This window comes from Azolla caroliniana, unplaced genomic scaffold (genome assembly GCF_043228905.1).
Source record: "Azolla caroliniana isolate FFs.n. ecotype wild unplaced genomic scaffold, voAzoCaro1.0.p SCAF_10, whole genome shotgun sequence".
NCBI classification, from domain to species: domain Eukaryota; kingdom Viridiplantae; phylum Streptophyta; class Polypodiopsida; order Salviniales; family Salviniaceae; genus Azolla; species Azolla caroliniana.
In genome coordinates this window covers 3,570,842-3,597,620 of record NW_028230445.1, presented here as the reverse complement: position 1 = coordinate 3,597,620, position 26,779 = coordinate 3,570,842, and the positions used below count along the sequence as shown (strand labels likewise).

Genomic DNA, 26,779 nt, shown 5'->3' with positions numbered 1-26,779 from the left:
TTTTTTTGGGAAGTATGGTTTCCATGCCAACAAACCCCTCTAGTTCCTCTCAATCCCTCAATTGAGAATCACCCACTCGTCCATTTCTTTCCATCAACTCAATTTGTTCATTCAATTTCAAATCTGCTTATCACCATCTCGTTGCACCCATGTCCAAGGGATTTGCATATCCTCTCCGCCCTCATAGTTCGAGTAGGACCTTCACATCTACACTTCGTGATGATCAATTCAGTGTTGTCCACACGAAGCTCTTCCATTCCGTACATATGTGTTAGTAAGCAGTTTGTGCTCCGGTCCATGTCCTGTAGAAGGACGCAGGGAGATGTTAGGGTTTCATTCACAGAGAGCACAACAAAACAGGCCGGAGCTTCTGTTTCCCACAAGCATTTCGTCCCATCGACACAAACTCCCTGAGAAACCCAAATATTTCCCGAATGTGTCCGGCTTCGTTTGTCCGGACAAGTGTGAACACGTTGGGAAGGCCATACAAATGGCCTCACACAGTAGGAGATAAGGCAAAGTCTTCAAGCTTTTGCCATAGCCATAGCCATAGCCATAGCCATAGCCATGGCAGCCAGTACAGGAGGAGTAGCTTCATGCCTCTCTTCCTCTGTTTCATCTTCTCCACCACCGCCTCCAACTTCATCCCCTTCCCCTTCCCCTTCCCCATCCACCATCCCTTCTTCTCAGAAACCCATCAATCCTCTCCAGAAGAAGAAGAACTCAGTCAAGATCAATCTGGCCGATCAGCTCCAACCTTTGTCCAAACAGTTCCTTCACAACCCCCCTCCTTCTCATGCTTGGACATCACCGAGCCGCAGGAAAGCTCGCGACTCTCAAAGCCCTAATAACTCGAATAAGAAATCCCCTCCTCCTTCGGTTCGCCAAACCCTAATGCTCCTGGAAAAGACTGTCGATCCTGACCAACTTGACCTCGAGGTTCTTGATGATGAGGTAGGCTTTCTCACCTGTAAGGATATGGTTGCTATCCTTCAAGCTCAGACAAGGTGGCGCCGATCATTGATCTTCTTCAATTGGCTCAGATCTAAGTCATTTCAATTGAATGCATATGTCTACAATGTCATGCTCAAAATACTGAGAAAAGCAGGGAAATGGGAGACTGGAAAAGAAATTGCAGAAGATATGGTTGAATCCGGAATTGAACTCAACAACATCACTTATTCCACTATTATTAGCTTTGCTATTCAATGCAAGAAGCCAGATGAAGCTCTAGAGTGGTTTTCTCAGATGCGAGATGTGGGTTGTGTACCCGATTCCGTTACTTTTGCTTCTGTTATCGATGTACATGTGAAATCTGGTAGAATTCGTGAAGCCGAAGAACTGTGCTCTGAAATGCAGCGGCAAATTCAACCATGGGATTCAGTAGTCTACTCTCAAATCATGAAATTGCATGGTTTGCAAAAGGATTATGATCAGATGTGGGAAGTCTATAAGAAAATGCAAGAGGAAGGAATAGTTCCAAATGTGGTCACTTTCAATTCCTTAATCTCGTTGCTTGGAAATGCAGGTAGGTCTATGCAAGCCTTACGAGTCTTCAATGATATGCTGGGGTTTGGATTGAAACCCTCTCCGGTAACACTTAGCCTAATGTTCAAGAGTTTTGCAAAGAGCAAGCATAGTAGTGAAGCATTCGAGCTATATGAGAGGATGAACGAAGAAGGATGGGTAGTTGACTCGGTGGTATACAATTCACTGCTTAGCCTATGTGCACAGCTAGGAAAGGTAGATGAAGGAGAGAAAATATACAAAGAGCTTTTAAATTCTAAACGATGTCGACCTGATGATTGGACATGGAGGACTCTGGTGGATATGTATGTGAAAGGTGGGAAAGTCGAAGAGGCTAGAAGGATAACAAAGGAAATGGTTAGTCGGGGCCGAGTGATAGATTTGCCTGTTTACATGGGTCTTATACAAGGGTATGCTAAAAAGAAGGAATTCAAGCTTGTTGTGGAGTTATTTGATGAAGTGAAAAAGACAGGTATGCCGATGGACCATATGTTGGCGGGAGTGATGCTTAACGCCCTTGTCCAGTGTCAGAAGGCACAAGGAGAGGAGATATTGCCTCTCATTGAGAGGATTGGTGTAATATATCCTAAACTAAAGACGGTGATTGAGAACCTATCCAAAGAAGAGCTAAGTATAGAAGAAATGAGAGAAGATATTCGAGCCATGTTGAATGGGGCTTCAGAGGATTGCCGGAGGCCTTTCTGTAACTTATTGATAGATTTATGTTATGCGAGAGAAGGATTGGTTGATAGCTATGCTCGGGAATTGTTAGCCATTGCTATATCTTTTGGAGTTTATCCAAATTTACAGAATAGATCAACTGTAGAATGGAGACTTAAGCTGAGGTTGTTATCATTTGGTGCTGCAAGAGCAGCTTTAAGTGGGTGGATTAGTAGCTTAAGAGATGCGTTGAAGGATGGGGAGCTTCCTTCTTCATTAAGTATTGAAGTTGGTATGGGTATTCTCGTTGCCCCCCATGATGATGATGGTGACTCTTCTCATGTGATGAAGACCTTCATTTTGAAGCTTCTCCAAGGCATGAATGCACCTTTTGGAGAAAGCAAATTTGGACGCCTAAATGCAAGCAACAAGGATGTTAAGGCTTGGCTGTTATCCTCAGAGAGCTCTATGTCAGCATAATCTTTTAATAGAGTGTGATAAATGAACGAATGATTGCTGGATGCAAATCCCTAGCCTTTTAGTAGATTATGAAGAATGAATTGTAGATTCATCTCCCTCACCATTCAGTCGATTATGATGATGAATGAATGAGTATCGGATCCATATCATGCCAAAAATTACAAGAAATCAGAGAGCCACTTATTGATGGAGATTCCCCTGCCACCAAGTACCAGTGAATCCAACTTTTGGACTGATTGTACCACTATTTACAATTTGCTTCAATTCAGCATCATAGATTTTGTAGACTTTAGTAGTTTCCCTGCCAGAAAAACTGTAAACATTTTCGAGTAATACAGTTTCTATATCTTGTTTTCACAATGCATATGCATCATAATGATGTGTGGTTTGTTATTGAGCTTAAGTTAATAAAGGGACAATAAATTTAGACTTTTCTTGCAGACCAGACTAAATGATAACTATTATATTTGGCTATACCTAGCATATCTTTGACTTCATGATGCAGTATCATTCTTAGGAAGTTTAGAACAAAGTTAAAAGTATTTGTGCAACACAAACAGATGTCTAATAAAAAGATTAAGAATTCTTATAGTCATTGAACTAGCAACCAGTAAGCTAATAAAGCTTAGTGATGTTATAATGATGAAAAATGTTTCCTACAGAGGAACTTGCAAAAAGAATGGGAAGAGTACGTAATAATTTGATAGACTACGTACAGATCAAAGACATTGTAGGAAGAATGACTTTAAGTCCATGTAACCTGAAAGTTTGTGAACTGCAAAAATGATAATGAAAATTTGAGAACAAATTATTCTTTACCTGCATATACAATATGTAGGTAACAATGTGATCCTTGAAATTTTATTGATTGTTGATTGACATGATATAGAAAGACATTGGCGAAAGGAAAGACTTTATGTTGACAAAACTTGATAGATTTTGAAATTGATGTGAAGAAATGATGGGAACATTTGAACTAACTTTATTTATGAAGATTTTACACGTTCCCTTGACCTACACTGCATATGCTTCTCAAAATGTAATTTATTCATTATTTTTCTTGGGGGAATTGTTTCCCACTCTTTAAAACATCTTATGGTACATCAGTGGATCGTCCATCATGCCAAATAAGCACCCAATTCTATGAAGGTTCAGAGCTTCTCTGTTTTTACTTAGGCCATCCATAAATACAAAATATTTTCGTATCAGCAGAATAATTGTGTAGCTAATCTAGAATTCCAAAGTGATATTTTGAGCAACTATGATAGGAGACCCCAAATAGCAAAGATGAGCATCATTATTGAGTGTGGCAACTGCTTCAATTCAGCCCCAGTATACCAGAGAGTGAGCAATATGCAGCATATACTTTTTATATGTTACAATTGTGACCTACCAATACAATTGTGATCAATGCAATGGTTTAACAAACAAGGCATTCACTCCAAAAGAAGGTGAGTGATTGACATCCGCGGGAATTACATCAGGAAACTAACCGGGTTCCTTCCATTGAGATCACTTTATGTCTACAGTGTCACCAATAAAAGAATTCAATCCTGACAATCACTCTCTTGAATGTAGATAAGATACTAGGCAAAATAATCATCATAACTTAGTACCCAAAATTTCAAAGAATTTGCTTGACGAGCTAGCAAAGAAGTCTGCTCATGTCCCTAAGGTGAGATATCAGCTACTCCGGCATCAAGTTGACCACAGTTCGTGCAAAAAATGTTGATAGAGATCCCCATTATCAATGAGTATTGGAAGTTAGATATCAATGTCTGCAAAATCAAATGAGATTGTCAAGAAAATTATACATGGAGTTGGTCTAAAAAACACACAAAAATTATGCCCACCTTACTAAGAGACTGCAATGAATTAAGCAAATCTTCCTTTCAACAGCATTGCTTCAATGCTGAAGATATGAAGTCATTCAGAACATAGACTATTTTGGTCATTACCAAACAAATCTATATCCAGGAACCAAGTCTATTACTACCCTCATTGTTCAGATCTCATTCCTAATCAGCTGAGACATCTTCTTGTTACTAGTTATCAGTTATGTCATGTCAGTCATCAAAATTACTGCAAGAACGCATGTTTGCCAGCATTAAGCAAACTCCATCATTCTCTGGCTCGAGAACAAAAGCTTGTTTTGCAATATGCTCTGCACGTTCTACATCTGTCTGATGCCGGCAGGCACTGAGAAATGTTCTGAATGATACTATTGATGGCTCTTTGTGCACATTAAAAATCAAGTCTTCAGCTTCATTCAACTGACCAGCTCTACTAACTAGGTCAATCAAACAATCATAATGCTCTGCCCTGGGTATGTCATGATAACCATGCAGCATTAAAGAAAACTGACGGATACCTTGCTCAAGTAGACCAGCATGGCTGCATGAAGATAAAATGCTCACAAAAGTACTTGAATCGGGGACAATACCTTTTTTCTGCATTACCTCGAAATAATAAAGGGCCTCATTTCCCTGACCATGATGGGCACATGCTGAAATCATTGTATTGAAAGACACATTGTTTTCCTCATTCAATTTAAGTTCAAAAACACATCTTGCATCATTGAAGCTGCCACACTCACTGTACATGTTGACAAGAGACGTCCTAAGAACAAGATCGATATCAAACCCTCTGGACAGTAGTTGAGAATGGATGTCAACTCCTTTGGAAAACGCAAAAAGACTAGCACATGCATCAAGAGCGCTGGCATAAGTAAATCCATCAGGGAGCAATCCTTCCCATTGCATCTGATAAAACAATTCCAGTGCATCTGAACACCTTCCAGTCTGCATAAACACTGATATCATTGTAGTAAAGGAGACTAGATTTCGTTCAAAAAGGTTCCAATATGTCCTCTCAGCATCTTCTAAACTGCTACATTTCTGATACATACTCATCAGAGCATTTGAAACACATATACCAAAGTCTAACCCACTTCCTACAATCTGCACATGTCTATGTTTTCCTTCAAGAAGACTTCCTTCACAAGAATACACAGAAACAACACTAATAAAGGTGACTTCATTTGGGAAAAAACCTTCCTCTTGCATTTGGTGAAAAAGTTGAAGCCCTTTCTCATCCTCTCTGTTGCAGATACAGGATGAAATTAGAGCATTCCATACTGCCACATCGACCTCATTTATTGTCTCAAATACCTTGAAAAGGTATTGTAGAGGGCATCCAGAGATGATGCTTAAAAATGTGACTTTATTCAGATGGAATCCCTCCTTTCCCATTTGGTCAAGCAAGTGCAAGATTATCTTAGGCCCACGAGATTCCTGTGCATAGGCTTTTAGTATCACATTCCACGAAATTAAATTTCTGCTGATCAATTTATCAAAAACAGATGTTGCAGCTTCTAATTTGCCACATTTGGAATACATGTTAACTATAGCATTTCCTACCTTCACGTCAGTTTCATAGCCTTTATTTACAATTAAACCATGGAATTTCTCACCTGAGATCACATCAAATGAACAAGCACAAATAGATAATAACGCGATAAAGGTAACCTTATCCGGAACAACATCTTCAAGCTCCATTTGCTTATATAAAGCCATAACTTCTTCCACTTGGCCATCTCGACAAACTGAGAGAATACAGTTCCAAGCCACTACATCCTTGGCATCTATGTTATGAAACACTAGCCATGCCTCACTGAGGCAACCACATTTCCCATACATATGCATAAGAGCAGTTGATACAGATAAATTCAAATCTTGTAGGATGCAAGCATGGAAAAACTTACCTGCAGATGAATAAGAGAAATTGATACAGATAAATGAAAATCTTGCTAATGTATGCATCAGATAGTCTACCCACAGATGAATAATCGCGCTTTCAACAGATACAATTCAAATGTTGTGAAATGCAAGCATTGTGAAACTTAAGAGCATATGTCAATAAAAGCAGTTCCAAGGTAGAACCTTCAAGTTAAAAACTGAACTTCAAATGAAGACAAGTAGTTTCAAAGAATAAACTCAAAGAAAAAACTGCTAAGTACACCTGGGTTTATCTTTTCCCCAAATGCCCCATGTTTTCCTTATTACCCCCAAATGCATTTCAGGTTTTTCCTTATTTCCCAAGTGCCCTAAGTATTTGATATTTCCCTGAAATGCACTTGGTTAATCCACATGAAAGCAACTGTATCTGCTGTTTGAGCAATTATAAGGTCAACTCACGACCTTTTTAGCAATTATATGTGCCATCTGAGACATTATGTGGTCAACGCATCTCCTTTTGGAGGGGGTGATTAAAGGCTTTTGGTGAATTGCCACAAAGTCACGGAGATTTCTGAGTTTCTCATAGAGGAGGATGCTACCATGGAAAAGCTCTGCGTGAGCAAGCATACACACACACACACACACACACACATATGAACAAGAAAAGTCTCAAGAGATGAATCCAACCCTTATAGATTGACAAATTTACCTTCATCCAGTGATGAAGACAAACAGAATGTGGGGAAGACAGCAGCAGAGATAGGCATATCTGGACGATAAATCCAGCCCTTATAGATTGACAAATTTACCTTCATCAAGTGATGAAGACAAACAGAATGTGGAGAAGACAGCAGCATAGATAGGCATATCTGGACGAACACCTTCAAGGATCATCTGATGAAAGAAACTACGAGCAAGCAATCGATGACCATGACGAACGCATGAGGTAACGACGTAATTCCACGAGTACACGTCGCGAGGGCATGAATCGGAAGAGAACAGCTTAACACTGTCGTGTAGGGCACCGCATCGACCATACATATAGAGGAGAACGTTGAAAAGGAAAGGATTTCCAAGTAGAGTATGAGGGTGGGGATGAAGGAAGATGTGGTGGTGGGCGATTCTACCTTCTTGAAGGGACTCCGAGTGGGCATAGGAGCGAAGGAGGGTAGCAAGGGAAGAAGGGGTGAGCGATTCCCTGAGTTGGAAAGAAGGAGAGGAGGTAGCGTGGCGAGAAGCTTCAATGGCGGAGGCGATGGGCCGCTCTGTATGGGATGATCGAAGGAGAGGAAGAGGCAGCATCCATGAACAGAGAAGAGGTTCTTTCTGGAGGCTCCCCTGTTCCTCAAATCAGAGTCTTCTGAGACAAAGACACTCTTCTTGAGTGTGTAGTGTGTAGTGTGTTATTAATCGGTTCGGTTCGGCTCGGTTTGAGAGGGTCCAAACCGAACCGTGGTTCGGTTTCAGTTTTCCAACGTAGGTCAAATCTTAAATTTTTTAAATTTTAAAGATGTTCCTAAAATGTGAGAATAAGGTCTAAAAATGAAAAGATTGTTTAAAAACAAATTTTTTTAAATTTAAAATAAAAATAGAAATAAAAAACCGTTAAACCGTTTAAACCACAGTTTCTGGCTGTTGAAACCAAACCGAACCGTTTTTAAAAACCTAAACTTGAACCGAACCAAACGAAACCGTTAAGCCGCGGTTTCACGATTCGGTTTGATCCGATTGTTATGTGCATCTCAGACAATAGAAACAAAACCCTTTTCTTCTTCAACAATAACTAACCGATGGCAGGCGCACATACCCGATGGTGGGCTGACATACCCGATAGCCGACTCCTGACAATCACAAAAAACCAGCCCTTCAGTGGTCCGATCCGAGGCTTTTAACCCCACCCGTTGCAACCCGCCAAATTGTGTGTCGATGCGAGCCACAATATCATCATTGATTGATTGATCGCAATATAACATTCGCACCTAACGGGTTTTCTTCACAACCTTTTCATGGACATGAATCACCATGGAAAACGGAAAACCCATGTTGATGTGGCACATTCGGATTGGTTGAAAACTTATGATTGAACCCCCAAGCCAACCCAATCAAATCCAACAGTTTCTGAAACTCGTGGATCAAACCAATCTCTTATACATGGAAGCCCTCTCGGGAAGGTTTCAATTATTGGCCAATAGTAAAATCATTTCGATTTAGTATCTACCCAACCGAAAGGTATCACCAAACTTATGAACACTAGATCTATGTTCTTAATTTCATGGCATGGATACTAGCAAGAACTTCTTGAAACCAAAAATTTTACTTGGCACACAATTAAGCTAACAACTAGGTATAGCATCTCCATCTTTAAATTGTTTATCTTAACTTGGGAGGCAATTTGACATAATCATCCACTAACAAAACTTTTGAATGCTTGACTACAAATTTCAGTTGACATTGCAATTCAAGTATAGAACAGTATTCTCCCCCTTCAGTTTTACTTCTAGAGTTTTGGTTGAGATTATGATACACCTCAATCAAGAGTTCTGAATAAACTACCTACAACTATCTATGCCATCCTTTGCAACTTGACATACTGCAACTATTATTCTGTTAAAATAAATGTTTTACCGGACTAGATCGTTATACAGAAAAGGGATTGTGATGGCTGGCAATTATGATGAAATAATGATCACAATATTATCTCCATTAATCTCCTAAGTCATCCTAAAACTAAATTATCAACCTAAATAATTGACACTAACAATAACCTTGGTCACAACTTGAAATGACTTATCATGAACAATAAACACACTAGAGAGGGGCATACAGATGCGAATCTTCAGACATGGCCATGTCACGTATGAATAATAATTCGGAATTTGCATATCTTTTAAGCTTAGCCTCTGTGGGCTTCCTTTCCCATACCTATAAGATCTACAACAAATTTAAGATGTATTCATCTGTATATAAATCCATCTGGATGAAAGAATTATTAAGACATTTACTTTTAGATCCTCTGGTTTTCTTTTAAACCTAAAACCTCAGACTATTACTATCATGTTAACAAACTTCGTGCATCGTGCTACAACCAATATAACTGACTACCATCACCCATTTAACAAAAGCTTATACATTTGAACACCGTATGTATTACAGAATAATTGCATTTCTATTACAGACAACTAAAATGTGAGAAGAAAAAGGTTATTCAATCATAGGGGTGAAAAGTTGAGCCCCAATCGGCCTTTCCACAACTATCCATCATATTAACTGGCCTTACACTCTAATAGAAAATCAACCAAATGAGCAAAATAATATTCATGACCCTCACTTCTCCAAAAAGCAATTATTGAGGAAAAAATTTGTTATAACCAGTTTTAAATGGATCCAGAGTCATGCAACTGCCAACGAAAGTCGCGCATCTGATTCTGATTATTCTCATGTAATGATGCAAAAATTACCAAGCTGCAGTGGATGTAATGTTTAGTTAACAACATCCACAATCACTTTCCTTGATTTTAGTGGTGCCCATTTCCATCTCTTGTAGTAGCCTGCTTGCAAAAGGGCTAAGAAAAGCACTAACATAACTTTGAAGCCCATCTGTAAAAGACAATTTGTAGATTCTGTTCAAGCAACCATCACACCCTTCAACATCCCTTAAGAGTCATAATATGTACAGCAAACACCTACCAATTTGCGCTCCTCCATTTCTGGCTCAGCAGCCCATGATAAGAATGTTACCACATCCTTTGCCATCTGTCAAACCAATCAACTAAAAATTTAGCCACAGAATTTGCATAAGGCAAGAAGCAGATGCAGCTGTGAAAGTACAAAAGACCCAAATTTCATGTGACACATTTAAATAAGGAAATATACCAACATCTAACATTATTTTCATTGCTAACCCATTATTTAAAAAATCATTGCGTTTAGTTATTTGAAACAATATACAAATTTTTGTTCCTCCAGCAAGCCTGCATGACATTCTAGCACAAAAACGTTGATGAGTTATAAATACAAATCCATTCAATCATGCAATTCTGAAAGTCCCAGTCAATTAGCAGACTGAACCATTAGCCCCTTTAAGCTGAATATATATCTGTAGCCAGTTAATGATGTGATATTTGAAGAGGTTGGGTCTATTTGTTGTATTTAGGCTTTTATGAGCTGCAAAAAGTATTTTCCTTTTGATATTACTTTATGTAAGTTGAAATCCTTTACAATGAAGAATCACATATCATAAGTCAATTAAAATGCATCCAATAAAACTTTTATTTATACATTACATTAAGAGGGCAATACCTGTGTCTCCGTTGCAGGTACACCATCTTCGTACTCAACTCCACCATCAACAAGCATTTTAGGCATTGCAATTGCCCCACCAGGAAAATAAGGATTGTAATGTAGACCCTCTCTTACCTGCATAAAACATTCTCCCTTATCCATATAGATTCTCGATTACAAATATTTGCCACTAATTTCACATCAATAGTAAAGAGAGAGAGAGAGAGAGAGAGAGAGAGAGATGTAGCATTGTAAATGTTCTGAAACCCAAGAAAGAGTATTCCCATTCTCTGCATGCTCATCTATCGTAAAATAGAGGTAGATCTAGAAGATGATGTAAAAATACCGAAACACCAGCTGGAGGTTCATGATACCCAGTGAGAAGAGCAAAGACATAGTTCTGACCATTATGGCGTGCCTGAAAGGAGAAAAGATGCTTTAAGACATAATTCTGTATCGCTACAATGTTTTTGATATCATCATACCAACCTTTGTTATCAGACTCAGATCTGGTGGATAAGCCCCTCCATTTGCAAATCGTGCTGCTTGTTCATTAGGATAGGGATTAGGAAACCGATCACTGGTTTTGCCTGGTCGAGTAAACATCTCTCCCTCATCATTGGGACCATCTGTGACTTCAATCTCTGATGCAATTACTTTTACTTCATCTTCTGTATATGCAACCCCAATAAGGTCACGGTATGATATTAATGACATGCTATGACATGCAGCACAGACTTGTTGATAAACTTGATGCCCTCTCCTGATTCTGCAAATTCAATAGAGAAAAGAATCAAAATGTATGCAGAATCTGAAATAGAAAAACCTCCTCGATACTCATCACAGCAATAGATATAAATGAACCAAGTAGTATGACCCTATAAACTTTTTACAAGGTATATTAAACAAAACATGAAATAGACCAACATCCTCAATGCTCATTGTAACAATAGACAGTAATGAACCAAGTATATTCATCAAGCAGTGGTAATATAACTCTTAACTTTTGAAAAGGTATAAAAAATGACATACGCAGCATGATCATAGGAACTTAATACGCCTTCATGGGACCAAGGGTAATTTGCAGCATGCAAACCATGTTCTGCCTCATCAGCATAGGCAACACCTGCAAGGCCTAAAAGGCCAGCCACACCTGCTCCAAAATAGATCAAACCTCTAGAAGATCTTGTTCTGTTACTTTCCCCAGCATTCTGATGGTTATCAATAGCAACTGCTGCCTGCCACAGAAAAACATAGAGAAAATCAAAACAATTCTAGTGCATAATGAGTTTAAATGTCGCAGAAAATATGAAGAACTTTTGAAAGAGTAAACATAATGGCTGGTCATACAACTAAAATAAATAAATCACCAAAAATATGGGATTGAGATATTGTAAAATAAAGAATAAAATCACTGCTAATCATATAATCAAATGAAATTCGTACAAGTTCTTTCTATGCACGTTGCAACCTACTCCTTTGGACCATTACCTTACAAACCCCAAATGCCCCACAAAGGACAGGTTTTATACTCACTCCGCAGAATATGATTATTGCATGAATCAATTATTCATACAAACTTGAGTAAGAGCTATCTCCAATTAAGATTTTGATCATTAAAAAGAAAGGTTATAACATTCTAGTCTCACAATGACATAAAAGAGAAAGGTGATTAGCATAGAGAGTTCAAATTTACACCTAAAAAGGAGAGAACTTTGATAGTTATTGCTCTTAGGATACTTATTATGCATGAAAAAGGACAAAATTTTGGCCTAATGAATCAACTAAAATACATAATTACCATTGAATATTTGAGATAAAGCAGCACATTTGAATGAAAATCTGTTTCACAGGTATTTTAGATCATGTGGAAGATCAAATAATGTCTTTGCAGAAGGGCAAGACGCATCAATTAACATGCATAACCATAATTGAATATGTTGACCTGAAGCAGCACATTTGAATGCAAATGAGTATATGGATCTTTTACATCATATGGAAGCCAAAACCATTTCTTTGCAGAAGGGCAAGAAGCATCCATGAACATACATAACTACCATTTTACACGTTTAACTGAAGCAATACATCTTTGAATGTAAAATGAGTCTATCTCTAGCAAGGCTCTTTTAGATTCTACAGAAGTTTTAACCACTTCTTTGCAGAAATGCACCAACTAACGTAAAGAAGTGCAAATGGATATGTTGGGCTAAAACACAGTATTGTTAACTGAGTAATGAATTTCATGAGTATTTTAGAGCAAATTGAAGCTCAAAACCAACGTAAATATACATATATCATAATATGTGTTGAGCTAAACCAACTTCATCAGTGAATGCAAAATCAATTCCATGGTTATTTTCAATCCTATGGAAGCTCAAAACCATTTCTTTTACAGAAAGGGCATATCATCACATTATGAGCGAATACAAATAAATCATACAAAGGTTTCAACAAACAGATCCCGATGCTTGAAGCCTAACACATGCTTTTACAGTACAAAATGCATACTTTCAGAAAGATAGACGTCGTAATAGCAGACAGATAATGAAGGTAGCCCTACCCTACCTGTCGCCCCGTAGCCGAAGGGCTAACCCTAAATCTAAACAGAAACAGAGCTCGAATGTTTTGAAGCTTACCGGAGAGACGATCTTCTGATTCTCTAAATGGCGAACGATGCGAGAAAAGGCACGCCCGGCCAGCAAGCCCGCCTTACGAGCAACCATAGCTGGATCAACAGAGAGGGAAGAAGAAGAAGAAGAAGAAGAGACAGGAAGGAAGAGAAGAAAAGAGAGAAGACCTACAAATACAGAGAGATCAAAATAATCCTTCCATCATTCATTCATTCATTCACATGCACAAAACATACACATGACACATGACACATACACATACACATACTCACATGACACATGACACATTACACATTACACATGCACATGCACATACTCACATGACACATGACACATGCACATACTCACATGACACATGACACATACTCACATGACACATGACACATTACACATATACATTACACATACACATGACACTTCACACTTCACACTTCACACATGCACACACATATATGCTCATCATGCTTTATCATCGTCCGTTCGGCAAACCCTCGACCACCCTTGCCGACCAATCGTTGGCCTCCCTCATCCAAGCACCTGATTCCATCACATGCCACCCCGCCCATACACACCCCAAATGCCATTTTCGTTCACGTGTGACGATACTCCACGTTATCTGATCGAGTTTTGGTCGAGTTATTTGACCATCCTAATTAACGATGCATTTCGAACACACTTACTACGTGAGATGTAGCTCCGCCATCCATTGAGACGTGTCTTGATATTATAGACACTCTTGATGGTTGCATCTTAGGTCCAGTTAAACAATCTTCACACACCATGGCCTTATTGTATTGTGTTTAGGTCATCTATAGATGTGATTGTTCTATCATCCATAAAGGAGGTCCTACATTGCATGGAACTTCTCACATGCATAACTTATAAGCTATTTATAATGTGTATACATTTAGTAATAAGTTTTGCATAGCTACATTAAACATGGGTTAAGGAGACCCAATACTTATTTAGAGGCCTCTGGCCAAAGACAATTTCGATGGCAAAGTTTTGTAAATAGACCTGGGTTTTATGGATATATATGAAGAAGGGTTATGCTCTTGTATGCATTCACTTCATTAGTACCATCCATGGTAGCTACTCTCTCTTGACCAAAGATTGGCATGCACATTATGCCCAAGATACAAGCTAGATGCCTTAGAGCATAGCATGAGGTGTGTGCACACCTCTCACCAACTGTTGGACCTGAACTCCAAGAGATTTGTGGTTGTTAGGAAATAAGACCCAAGCCTTATACATGTTTCCATTAGTTAATCGATATTATTATGTTCACCATGGCACCATGTGAACCAAAGGAAATCAAACATCCTCAAGACAAATTGTTAAGCGAAGTCCAAACAAAAAAGAAAAAGATCAAGATAGGAAATCTAAAGGGGAGTTATTGATATACATGCATAAACCTTGATGTTTGCATGGGCTTGCATACCATGACAAATATAAGTTTTTTTTTCCCCTTGGAAATATCCTTTCATTAGTTATAAACAATTGTTACAAGAATGTTGACCTACCGTCAAGCTTCCCTTGATATGTTGCACTTTTCCATGGCAAATATAAGTTATGTTCCACAATTTTGGATAACTTACCAAATAAATTGAAAGCAGATATAATCTCATAATAGAATTTGAAACTAATCGGGGTAAATGGACCAAGGAAGTCTATAAGTTCAAGGTAGTGGGTGTAAATGGCTATTTTAGTCACGTTGATAGAACCAATGACAATGTCTTTCGAAATATAGACCAATTTCATGGAAAGTCGTCAATTTCTAGCAATCATATCACTATGTAAGGGTGTCATGCTTGTTTTGGTGAGTTTGTTTTAAAAGACCTAAATTTGACAGCCAACATTTTCACGCAAGAGGATAAACAAATGGATAAAACAAGGTACAAATATTATTTTCATTTATTTAATTGCCTTCTCATGTACATCGACACAAACTATTTTGACAAAAATAAACTATGTAACAAAAAGAAGCATCTCATCTGCCCAAACCTCATAAAGAAAGACCAACTCGTTATAAAGGACTATGTCATGGAATTGTTGCAAGTTAGATCCATTGCTTGCCTACTAGAATTTGAACCATGATCTCCTACTCACAGGAGTGTCTTCTTCGTCAATTTGCTTTGCCACTATACCCATATGCCAAGAATTACACATTCCCTTGATGGATTTTAAACCTTCATGAGAAACCTCATCCTGTTATGGTCAACATATGCACAAATAGAATGAAGGAAAAAAAGTGTCATACAAAAATGATTATAAGTGATGTTGCACATAATGCAAGCTGGTAAGCATGTGAGGTAAGAGAATGTGTAAGATATGAACAAGGGAGTGCATATAGATAGTGGTTCCAAATTTTCCATTACAATCCAATGGGATGACTCTATACACACTCAAAGCATTAATGTGTTACATGCTACGCACAATTCAGAAATAAAACTCATCCTCCTCCAATTATTAGTCTTGAGAAAAGGCTATATCAAGTCCACAAATATAAGATCCCAAAACACTTACTACTTTCATATGAACACCACTCTACAAGATTTTGAAAATGATATTGGAACAAATTGATATTACCTTATACAAAGTCATCAGAACAAAATTTATGGAACCTTATAAGAAATTTTCTTCTCAAAAGATCCTTGCTATTCATTAATGAGCTTTGACAGATATTGGAGAGCACAAAATGAATATAATTTATCATATCACCCAGAACTTTCCCTAAATCTTTATTCCACATTTGAACGAAAATTTAATCCCAAACATGAGTAGACATTAAATTATTTAGTTACCCAAGACTTTCCATAAATCATTATTCCATATACTTCGCATGGAGTCAATTCCGAGTTGAGTTCTATTTCCCATGGGGGTAGACATGTCAAAAAGTGTTTATTGTCATTAGTTTCAATTAAGTTATCTTCAAGATGCACATATCACTATCCTCAAGATGCCCAAAAGCTATCTTCAGTTATTTGAGATGATGAGGATGATGATACATTAAGCCCCACAAGGGGTCAACATAACCAATATGGCCAACAAAGGTACGGACTAGGTATGTGACCATATAATTATGTGTATAAAACAAACACTTGATCCACAACTTTGTGAATTACATGCCAATCAAACAAAAATTATGAATTGATCTTGCAAGAGAAACTTGGCATTGCCACGGACCCAACAAATATGAAGCCCTGAACTGGGGGGTGGGGGGGTATCATACTTTACACACCCACCTCATCAAGAAGATTTATGAATGTAATTTCTTTCTAGGAAATCTAGAAAAAGGGACTTGTAACATCATCACAATCCTCTTATGTAAAGAGCATACAATAATCTTTATACTCCATGCAACAAATGCTTTTGCCAATCCTCTTTCTCTCCTCGATTAACGACTTCCTTGAACTCTTTCTCGCATCTAAGTAAAAGAACTACACTGCACAAACATATAACGGCGAAAAAAACCCAGGAATACAGTGGATATAAAACCTCTGGTTTGGTTTCAAATCAGATCCACAGCTTAAAAAGAACCCAAAGATTTTTTCCCTTTGGTGGTAAAGAGAGCATAGGACCCGAAATCCCTTAGCAACTCTTGCAGCTACACATTGGGGATATCTACATTACATTGCTCAAGGTTACGTAGAACAATGCGAGCAAACACTTTGGCCTGAAGAGGAGCTGTTGCTGCTGCAGCTGCGGCTCTAAGTACTCGTCCTGCGCCAGCATTCTGAAGAAGGTTCACATGATGAACAGCATGTCTGCCCCCGGGCATTGTGAACTAATATGTATATATACATACATATAAAATACCACTTTGAAAGTGAGAATTTTTTTCTAAATATTAATTCAACACCCATATGGATCATGTTGAGGTTATGGTCACCTGAAGAATAGCAAAAGCAGCACACGCACGTAGCACTGGTGACCCATTCCGTAACATAGTTACAAACCGCCCAATTTCAGCAACACTGCATTATTACACTCCAAAAATCAAAGATATTAAAGAACAAAAATGTGATACGAAATAAAATATATGATATAATTGTTGAGACTGAAAAAACTCCATATCCAGGAGAATTACCTGCAACGAAGGTGGCCAGCTTCTTGTATGCGCGCTGAATCAGCAACTGCCATTAATGCCGAAGGAACCCCTGAGACTGATGCAGCTGACAATGCATGTTGATTGGAAAAGCCATGAAGAAACGCTTCTATATGCCGCATTGCAAGTCGTCTTGCTCCATCAAGGCCACCATTTTTCATGACATTTTCACAGAAAGTTGCTCCTAATGTTACTGCATCCATTCTGAGATTGAGGAGATTTACGTGAGAGGAAGAAATATAGGACTTAAAATATAAACAGCTGAATTTACTTTTGCACGGAAAAGATGCACTTTCGAGATTCTCTAGGGTCCAGAATTTAGAATTAGGAATTTGGGTGGAGTTGGTGTAATGAAATTGTAGCACTGGTCAATGCGAAACCTACTGCAAAGGGATACATAGCTGAGTCCATCCATGTAGTTTGATTGCATACAGGAGCCCATTTATCATCAATATCAGTGCAACCTATACATATGACCATCTTCCCAGCAGATACTCAGATTTCTTCCATGTCCTATATGTATCCAGTCTATTAATCTCTCTTAATCACCCTGCCTTGCCCCGGAGACAAATTTTCAGGAGAAGAATGTGGAGATGGAGAAATGAACCAGAAATGGGCAAAAAACTACAAACAGGGTGGGAAATAGTCCCAAAACCAAAGAAAAAAGGAGGGTATGGAAATTACAGCTTCAGAATTCTGAGGCCCTCTACTGGTTGCCCCAATTGCACAACAGGTATCCCATGTGCCAAAGTTGCCAAGTGGAATGTGTTCCATGCACCCAGCAGTGTAATCATCTCCATACTCTGAATATGGAGGAGATTATACTGAGGTAACAGATCATGAAGATAGTAATGTCTTGTTTATTTAGATCATAATTGCATTGTCTCACACCCCAAGATTTTACCTCCTAGGGAAGTTGGAAAAGGCAATGGAGAAACACACGCCCAAAAGAGGGAAATAAACCATTAGATTGGTTACATCTTGAAGTACTTGCAGCCATCTATGACCAGACCCATTATATCTTGAAGTTATTGTATGTGGATAACTTAAATGCGAACACATAAAATGGCTAGGGAAGTTAGACAGCAATAAGGGACAGGAATAGAAAGCAATATCCTTCTTTAACCAAATCCCACATTAACCCAATCAAGACAGATAAACCCCCAATAAGTGTCGATATTCTTCTCTTTGTAAGGCTCTTGTGTAGCACATACTGTTCCACTACATGCCGAGGATATTTCACGTTCTCTTTCTGTACCTCGCATGATGATCCTCATAATAATCAACACTCCATGATGCACTAATCACCTCTCTGCACCAAGATCACATAGTCAAGGCATACTGATCCACAACCATAAGCTGTGCTTCACCGTGACACAATGATGTGGTGCATCAACTAGCTGTACTTAGCTACCTACTATGAGGAAGACTCCCGTGATATATATCCCACATATTAGGAGATAACCACCCACAAAAATTTATCTTGGATATGTGAAGATCTTGTCTGTACTGTAACATATCTCGCACTTCATGTGCACATATAATAGCATATACCAGCAACAGTTATTTTCACCATTGGTCCAAAAAGAATAGTGCAAACAATTTCGTCTTCAAAAATCATTGAGGTAGCACCTCCTCCCTTCACATTTTTTGTTTTATGGAACTAGCTTGGAAAAAGCCTTTACAGCGTACCCTTACCATATACACCTGTGAGAGTTAAAATAATATTCTATCATGGTTTTACAGTTCCATTTAATGTCCTGTCCACATGATGCACATTTATCTCATTGATTTCTAGCTTCCATTACCACTTGAGCACATGTCATTATTCTCACATAGTTCCTCTTGAACATTGCACATGTAATATCAATCAAACCAAAGTCATCAGCAATGAATTCATATGTCCAAATGTGCAAGTGTTAACATCCAGAGAGGCTTAAGCTAGGGACACAACTTCAAGATAAAGCACCTCATGTATGAACTTTGAGGACTTAAGCCATTCTATAATGGAACTAGTTTCTATGATCCCAGTAGAGAAGTATATAGTGAGCAGAACAGATAATCAAACTGGATACAAAGAGAACTTGTTTAGTCTGACGGCGCCACTTGGTACGAAGAGATCCAATTATCAATCTCTATTTAAGTTATGATACACCAGACATATTTATCATCCATCCCCTTTACGTACATACTTACCTCTCCCATGCGCTTGAAGTGGGATAGGACAAATAAAAAATTCATCTCACCAGGTGAAGACAGAGAGAGGTCATATTTCATGAAGGGCAGACACTCGCATGGTGTCATGCACAGCCATCAGCTGTAAAACCCTTGTTGCCAACAAAGCAAAGGATCATTACTCGGCATACAAGGTAGTGTCCTTGTTTTGGACATCTATCAATCTTGAATTGGACTATGATGGATACCTTTAAAATGTTGGGAATTTCTAGAACTCGTCTGAGATTCACTTCCACTCTATAAAGTGGAATCATGTAGCACTTGATGACATATATATATATATATAAAGTTTTATTTTGTTCTGATATCTCTTCCCCTCTTTCGTTTATGCCGCCCCAATCATCATAGCGGCATTATTCTGATCAGCGACCAGTATCCACTGGCTTTGGGAGCTGCCTAAATGAAGGTACTCCAGGTTGGCACTTACGTCATCAAAAAAACTTGCTGAACTCAGAGATAATCATTGTCGGTACCCTGAAACGCAAAAATGATTTGAGTCGCATGGCATAAGCATAAATGCTTGGATTGTCCCCACCTAAACATGACCAAAGTGGAGAAGAAAGAGCAATCTAAACTGATATTATCAAATTGGATAACGAAAGGACATGTACCAATGCCACAACATCTCTTGGTAGGAAGATAGCCCACTATAAGACACATCTTTTACACACATTGAAGGATGGATTATCATCAGGACATCTTATACGAACATACATCAATCTCATGCGCTACACTGTGATAGGGCAGCAATGAACTTCTTCACATCTCTGGAAGAAGAGGTAAAGATTTGAGGTAGGCACATATACATGCACATCTCTGGAAGACGAATTTGCCAATTGAGCCATCAAGGAGTGGAATCTGAAGAGTTGTCATTGTACTGTTTTTTACAAAATACGATGCAGATGCCATTGCCTCTTTAACCGTAGCTTTGGCCCCCCATGCAAGGCAATGGAATATGAGGACCAATGGTGATCAGGGTTGTTCTTGCTAGAACTCACGAGGCACATGGAGTTGTCGAAGGACAAACAGACAACTACACACAACTTTCTTTGGCCCCAGCAGTCCTATTCATGCCATAAGTCAATCAAGGGTCACACAAGTGGGCTCCCAAGTAGGACATTGCAAAGGGGTGACAATAGATTTAGCAATAACAAATTGTCGTGCATGTGGGCCCCAGCCTCGTGAACCCCAATCTCAGCACCCTTGTCATTGACAGATGAAGACCATTATTTCCCACTATAACAGTTGCTTCCCTTGTTTCAGATATCTCTACATCTAAGAACCTACGCTAGAGATCTTTCAAAGAAAAAATTACAATCTATGTGATGAGACAATATTTTAAGATGTAATGTCTTTTTCAATATATCTTTCTTTTCTTCCATTCCATCACTTTCCTCTCTTTATTCGACCATAGTAAAGGCTCCCATGGATTCTAACATGGTACCAAAACCCTGAACACCACAACTCTGTATATTCACTGGCATTGTTTAGATGTCTATATCTTTCTTTTCTTTCACTCTTTCTATTCAACCATGCTGTAAAGGCTCCCATGGTTTCTAACATGGTACCAAAACCCTGAACACCATGACTCTTTACACTCACTGGTGTTGTTTAGATATCTAAATCTTTCTTTTGTTTCACTCTTATCTCTTTCCTCTTTCTATTCAACCATGCTCATTATACCATGATACCAAAACCTTGAACACCTTGTCTCTTTATGCTCATTAGCATTGTTTAGGTGTCAATATATCTTTCTTTTCTTTCGCTCTATCTCTTTCCTCTTTCTATTCATCCATGTGGTAAAGGTTCCCATGGTTTCTAACATGGCACCAAAACCCTGAACACCATGTCTCTTTATGCTCACTGGAGTTGTTTAGATGTCGATGTATCTTGCTTTTCTTTCACTTTATCTCTTTCATCTTTCTATTCAGCCATGTGGTAAAGGCTCCCACGGTTTCTAAAATGGTACAAAAACCCCGAAAACGATGTCTCTTTATGCTCAGTGGTGCTGTTTAGATCTCAGATTTTTCCCCTCACTCATACAAATCAGCTCACTCAAAACTATCATACTCACTAATAAACCTACCTACCCCACCAATGCCCATATCAGCAACTTTATTGTCACTCAGCTTCTGCAACTTACAAAAGTCAGCAAAATTTCAGTCGAAACAACATTCCATCAACATTATTTCAGAGTCACTTCAGTCTTCAGAGCAGCCATCTTCAAACTCTTGAATCTCATATCAAGCTCATTTTGCTTTCTGATATCCATCACCTCAACCTTTAGCCATAGCAATCAGTTTCACATTTCCGACAACTTGACCAAGAATTAGCATCATTAATGTTATTATTCATAAGGTTCTCTAACCCTAAAATTTAAATCTTTCCAATCTCACTCTCTTTACTCACACTTTCATACTATCCTTTCACTTTGACGTTTTACCACTGTATTCATAAACACATACCATCTAGCATATTTGCACACAATTTCTCATTTTGATCATGTCAGAGGATCCATCTCTCTTTTCTCAGTCAGTCCTTTTACTTCGATCATATCTAGCATCATTGCTCCATTGATCCATTCATCAGTCAGTCCATTGTCTCCTTCACTTTCTCTCATTCAATTTCCACTTGATCATTTAGTCATCTTAGTCGCTCACATTGAACATCCACCCATTGCATCTACCCTAAGAACTACATGTGAATTTTATCCTTGAGGGGGGAATGCCTGCCTCTGAATCAAATCAATCAACTTTCACTAGATCACACCAGCTATATTATCCATCATTCATACCTCAAGCCATGTCAATCAATTCATCATCTATGAATTTGTCAACCATCAACGCTGTCACCTTCGGTAACATGAGTAATCCATCAAATACAGCAGTCATTTGCAAGTTATGCATTCATCTTCACTTGTTCAGAAGTAGGCACAGCTTTATGGGTAAAAACAGTCCATTTAGTCATGCATTCATGGTTTTTGCACCATAAGTTCAGCTACCAAGATTATCTATCGTTAATCCTTGTGATCATTTTAACTCTTTTATTGTTCTCATGGAAGAGATGATATTTGCAGTTGGAATACCTTATTAAGTCTCGCAGGCATTTTCATCTTTTACAGATGTTAATACTTCGTTCTCTCTTTCTTGTTTATCCTTTGCTCGAATCTTGTATCATATCCAAAAGGCTTCAAAATGATCAAAACTTATTTGAAGTTTTCTTTGAAATATCTTTCCACAGATTCTTGCGGATAATACCTTGAACAATGATCTACATTGGTAAAAGTGTTTCATGCCCAAGTGAATCAAACAACTATATACCCAATCGTACTGCTGTTCAAACCTCCATATCCACTAGAATGTGTATCAAGTTGCCTTTCTTCTCATGTAAAGTGGAGATTGATTGAGGAAAATATAGGGTTTAGGGTTAATTTACATGTTCTTTGAATAACAGAGTTTAAGGTTTAGTTTAGAAAACTGAATGAATGCTCTGAGCAAAGAAGAATGCCAATAGCTCATTGTAATTAATACCTGCCATCAAACATGTAAGCAAGTGCAAGGGCAGCCATAAAACGAGCCATCTTTGACACAGAAGAAGAGCAAAGATGCACAAGAGCCCGAACCCCTCCTTCTTCAACTATTCGCCAGGCATTACCTGGATTAAATGCAAGGTTCCATAGAGCACCTGCCGCAGTTTCATGTACATCCTGCAGTGAAACATGCAACATTCTGTCCATAGTAAAACAAACAAGTGATAATATCATAACATGAAACACCATTATCAAAGTATTAGTTATTTCTTGGTGAAATAAATGAGTTATATAGGTTATTCCATCTTTCAAAATAGATATTGCACATATAATCAGATGAAGGAGGAAGCATACCTCAGCCTCAGAGTAAGCAAGAGTTATCAAAGGTACCACACCACCTTCCCTCCCAATTGCGATGCTGAAATAACATATCAATATTAGGCCAGATTACAAGCAACTGCGTTATAAGAAACAGGGTTCCACCTGTTAGCTTCAGAGACAGACAACCCCCAAAGGGCTCCAGCTGCCCTCTCCTGCAAACCATGAGAACCAGTGCTGCAGGATTGTGCCAGAGCAACCTGTGGCCAAATGCAAAATGCCAGAATTAAAACCATGTTTCCTTCTTAAAAGAATGGAAGCAATCTATGACTTACCAATGCCTCAACACCACCAGCTGCGGCAATTGCCTCCCTGTTTCTATCATCAAATGAAAGATTCCATAATGCACCAGCAGCCTCTTGCCTAAACAGATCTATAATGATTAGCAGTGGTCATTGAAACAACAAGATATTATAGAGGACGCCCTTTAAAACTGAAGCATCACCTTACACCTTCACTCTGTGAAGAGGTCAGTTCAACTAATGCTTCAAGTGCGCCAGCTTCCTGCCCAACAGCAGCATTGTTGCCATTGCTGTCCCCATGTGCTGCCAAGTTGGCAAGGGCTCTAGCAGCCTGCACATCAACCATTTGCATGAGAACACCTCAAATCGCAGCATTGACTACGAATGATTTCTCAGTAAAACTTGATAAATCATAGAAGATTCAAAAGAAGAGGTAAAGAGAAAAACCTGTTCTTGAACACCTTCATGCTTACATAATCGTGCAAGCGTTACCAATGCATGCACACCACCTGTGATGGCCACCTCCATGCTACACTTATCGTCTGCTGCCAAATTGGCAAGTGCTCCAGCAGCACGTTCCTAGATAAGTAAAGCATCAACTCTTTGAAGTAACATCGTAAACCTTCAATGTTGGCATGAAACTAAAACCAAGGTCCTAGATTCGTACCAGAACCCCATCACCCCCATTCGGCCACTTAAAGACCAGCTCCACTAGTGCTTTGATACCCCCTGTTTCGGCGATAGTGCCCTATATGTAGAAACCCACATTCATTAACGGCATTTAACCAAAACATACTATATATGTCATATCAGATTGCCATAAAAGAAGGAATTTAACCAAAACATATTATCCATATCGTGTAAGATCACCAGAAAAGTAGATAGGATTCATCATCCAACTGTAGAATGATATAGCATATCCCTTTCAATAAATAGAACTAGCTTATTTAGTCTCTCAGTCCATTATTGGTCTTAAAACCATGCAGTTCAGTAAAACTCTAGGGCCTTGAGCTTTCAGTAAAGCAAACTATCCTATTTATCTATCATAAGACATAGGTGATATAGCACTTTTACTCAGGTTGAAAAGCTTAATTTCCGCTTTATATTCCTCCACTACTAATGGATTCCATTTTGAATGTACTTGGAGAGCTTAGTTTTGACGTTGTATTCCTTCACTACTTTTAAGATCCATTTGAATGAACTTGAAGAGCTTAATTTTCACCTTATGTTCCTCTCCTACGGATAAGTTCCATAGGCCTCCAGCAGCCTCCTCTGCAACCCACCGATTCGGAGATCTTGCCAACATAGCCAAAATGCTAATCCCCCCTTCCATAGCTACACACTTTGCAACCTCTGCATTAACAGAGAGATTTGCTATAGCCTGCCAAAAAAGACGAAGACCAAGTGAATAACCTCTACAAGCAAACATTCAAAGACGATATTTGTGAGATGTGGGCCTGTAACCTTAGCAGCCTCCGACTGAACACCTTCTCGACAAGACTTTGCCAACTTCAAAAGAAGACTAATTCCTCCTCCATGCATCACAGCTTCAGCTCTACAAGGATCTACAGTTGCATTCACATCATCGGTGACCACAAATGTGGCTAGAGCAGTGGCAGCCCTTTCTTGAACTTCCTCTTGTGTGCTTTTAGCTAGATGGAGCAATGTAGAGGTGCCTTGTTTAAGCCAAAACGAATCCAGACCAGGTGTATTGCTATCCGCGATTCTAAGCAATGCATGTGATAGAACCCATTCTGTCCAATTCAGAAGCTCTTGGCAGTTCTTGCTTCCTGGCTGCCATGTATGGCAATCCCATTCAAATTGCTGAAAACTTTCTTTGTTCTCCATAGAAGCATAAGAGGTGAGTGATACCAGTGCATTCACAAGGTCAGTGAAACGAGCAAGAAAAATCTTCTTTTTTGGAGAGTATATCAATGACCCACTTCCTTCTTCAACATTTGAACAGTTCAAAGCACAAAGCACTTTCAAACTATCCATGGAAAGCAATCTTCCCATGGCTGAAGGAGGAATTTGGGTTCGAGAAACATCTATTGCAACAAGCGAAGGAATCTTACTCAGTGATTGAGCAGCTAGATTCCATTGAATGTTCTTCAATCCTGCCAAAGATAAGAACCTGAGAGAGGTAGAAATTGATAAAGCAACATCATCAACATGGGCGGAATCAATAAAACCCAATTCGGAAATATGAATACAATGCTTAACTAATCCTTCAATTGCATCTCTATCCACGTCTCTGACACCCATGAGCCTGAGTCTCTTGAGATTGGGGCAACATAATGCAATGACTCGAATAGCATCACTACTTATTCTTTCACAATCAGGACCAAGTTGAAGACTACATAAGCTCACATGGCGAGCTGCGAGCATCGAAAGAGAAGCATCTGTAAGTTCTCTGCAATTATCACCAATAAGTTCTTCCAATTGATAAGCTTTCAGAGAGATGATAGATGAAGCTGCCATGGCACCTCTGAATCGGAGTCTGTGAAGGTTTGAACATTTCTTCGCAAGGTGAGCTGCTGTGTTCTGGTCCAATGTGTGAGCTCTCATATCTAAGTTTTTCCATAGACACGGCGAAGCTCCGAGAGAATGCCATGTCTTACACACAGAAGATAAACGAGCTCTGTCTCTATAGTCGAGAAGGGTGAACAGAGCTATCACAGTGTCGTGTGGGAGTCTTGTCCAATCTATCTTAATGCGATCGACATGTGACAGTCCGGAATCTCCTTCATCTTCTGCGTATAACAGGGTTTCTTTTGCTCTGCTAACTCTGTACTTTACTATTTTCCTGCGTACTCTGCGGTTCATCATTTCCCTCAATTCCGCTCAACAGAGGAAGAATGGAAGGAGATGAAGGTGAGGATGGTGATGGTGATAGCAATGGTGAAGAAGAAGAAGAAGAATCATGGTGTGTGTGTGTGTGTGTGTGTGTGTGTGTGTGTGTTGCTGCCTCT

At 38.9% G+C, this 26,779-nt stretch overlaps 4 protein-coding genes across 9 annotated transcripts; 1 reads left to right on the top strand and 3 right to left on the bottom strand.

The window, feature by feature from the left end:
- The first annotated feature begins 534 nt into the window (after nucleotides 1–534).
- On the top strand, nucleotides 535–3,027 carry LOC147858733 (pentatricopeptide (PPR) repeat-containing protein). The gene has a single exon (XM_087325756.1). The coding sequence runs from the start codon at nucleotides 568–570 to the stop codon at nucleotides 2,665–2,667; it is 2,100 nt and encodes a 699-aa protein (XP_087181882.1). The 5' UTR covers nucleotides 535–567; the 3' UTR covers nucleotides 2,668–3,027.
- A 605-nt stretch (nucleotides 3,028–3,632) lies between these two features.
- Nucleotides 3,633–7,738, bottom strand: LOC147858732 (pentatricopeptide repeat-containing protein At1g11290, chloroplastic-like). 6 transcript variants are annotated; one of them, XM_087326109.1, is made up of 5 exons: nucleotides 7,624–7,738; nucleotides 7,214–7,590; nucleotides 4,521–6,430; nucleotides 4,284–4,445; nucleotides 3,633–4,190 (listed from the first exon to the last, which is right to left on the bottom strand). In XM_087326109.1, the coding sequence occupies exons 1-3, from the start codon at nucleotides 7,704–7,706 to the stop codon at nucleotides 4,734–4,736; spliced, it is 2,157 nt and encodes a 718-aa protein (XP_087182235.1). In that variant the 5' UTR covers nucleotides 7,707–7,738; the 3' UTR covers nucleotides 3,633–4,190; nucleotides 4,284–4,445; nucleotides 4,521–4,733. The 6 variants fall into 6 exon arrangements, with proteins under 6 accessions (XP_087182235.1, XP_087182238.1, XP_087182240.1 ...); XM_087326112.1 differs by lacking the exon at nucleotides 7,624–7,738 and having other exon boundaries at nucleotides 3,633–4,445; nucleotides 4,521–6,339; nucleotides 7,214–7,345; XM_087326114.1 differs by lacking the exons at nucleotides 7,214–7,590; nucleotides 7,624–7,738 and adding an exon at nucleotides 7,114–7,207 and having other exon boundaries at nucleotides 3,633–4,445; nucleotides 4,521–6,339.
- A 1,811-nt stretch (nucleotides 7,739–9,549) lies between these two features.
- Nucleotides 9,550–13,491, bottom strand: LOC147858731 (cytochrome c1-2, heme protein, mitochondrial-like). The gene is made up of 7 exons (XM_087325534.1): nucleotides 13,322–13,491; nucleotides 11,718–11,923; nucleotides 11,175–11,454; nucleotides 11,032–11,103; nucleotides 10,704–10,820; nucleotides 10,092–10,157; nucleotides 9,550–10,001 (listed from the first exon to the last, which is right to left on the bottom strand). The coding sequence occupies exons 1-7, from the start codon at nucleotides 13,406–13,408 to the stop codon at nucleotides 9,885–9,887; spliced, it is 945 nt and encodes a 314-aa protein (XP_087181660.1). The 5' UTR covers nucleotides 13,409–13,491; the 3' UTR covers nucleotides 9,550–9,884.
- A 3,229-nt stretch (nucleotides 13,492–16,720) lies between these two features.
- LOC147858730 (protein ARABIDILLO 1-like) lies at nucleotides 16,721–26,779 on the bottom strand. Its single transcript, XM_087325533.1, has 12 exons — nucleotides 25,272–26,779; nucleotides 25,030–25,188; nucleotides 24,475–24,555; nucleotides 24,255–24,386; nucleotides 24,011–24,138; nucleotides 23,841–23,928; nucleotides 23,671–23,765; nucleotides 23,542–23,605; nucleotides 23,189–23,364; nucleotides 17,406–17,627; nucleotides 17,208–17,292; nucleotides 16,721–17,102 (listed from the first exon to the last, which is right to left on the bottom strand). Exons 1-12 carry the CDS (start codon nucleotides 26,634–26,636, stop codon nucleotides 16,923–16,925), a joined length of 2,775 nt encoding a protein of 924 aa, XP_087181659.1. The 5' UTR covers nucleotides 26,637–26,779; the 3' UTR covers nucleotides 16,721–16,922.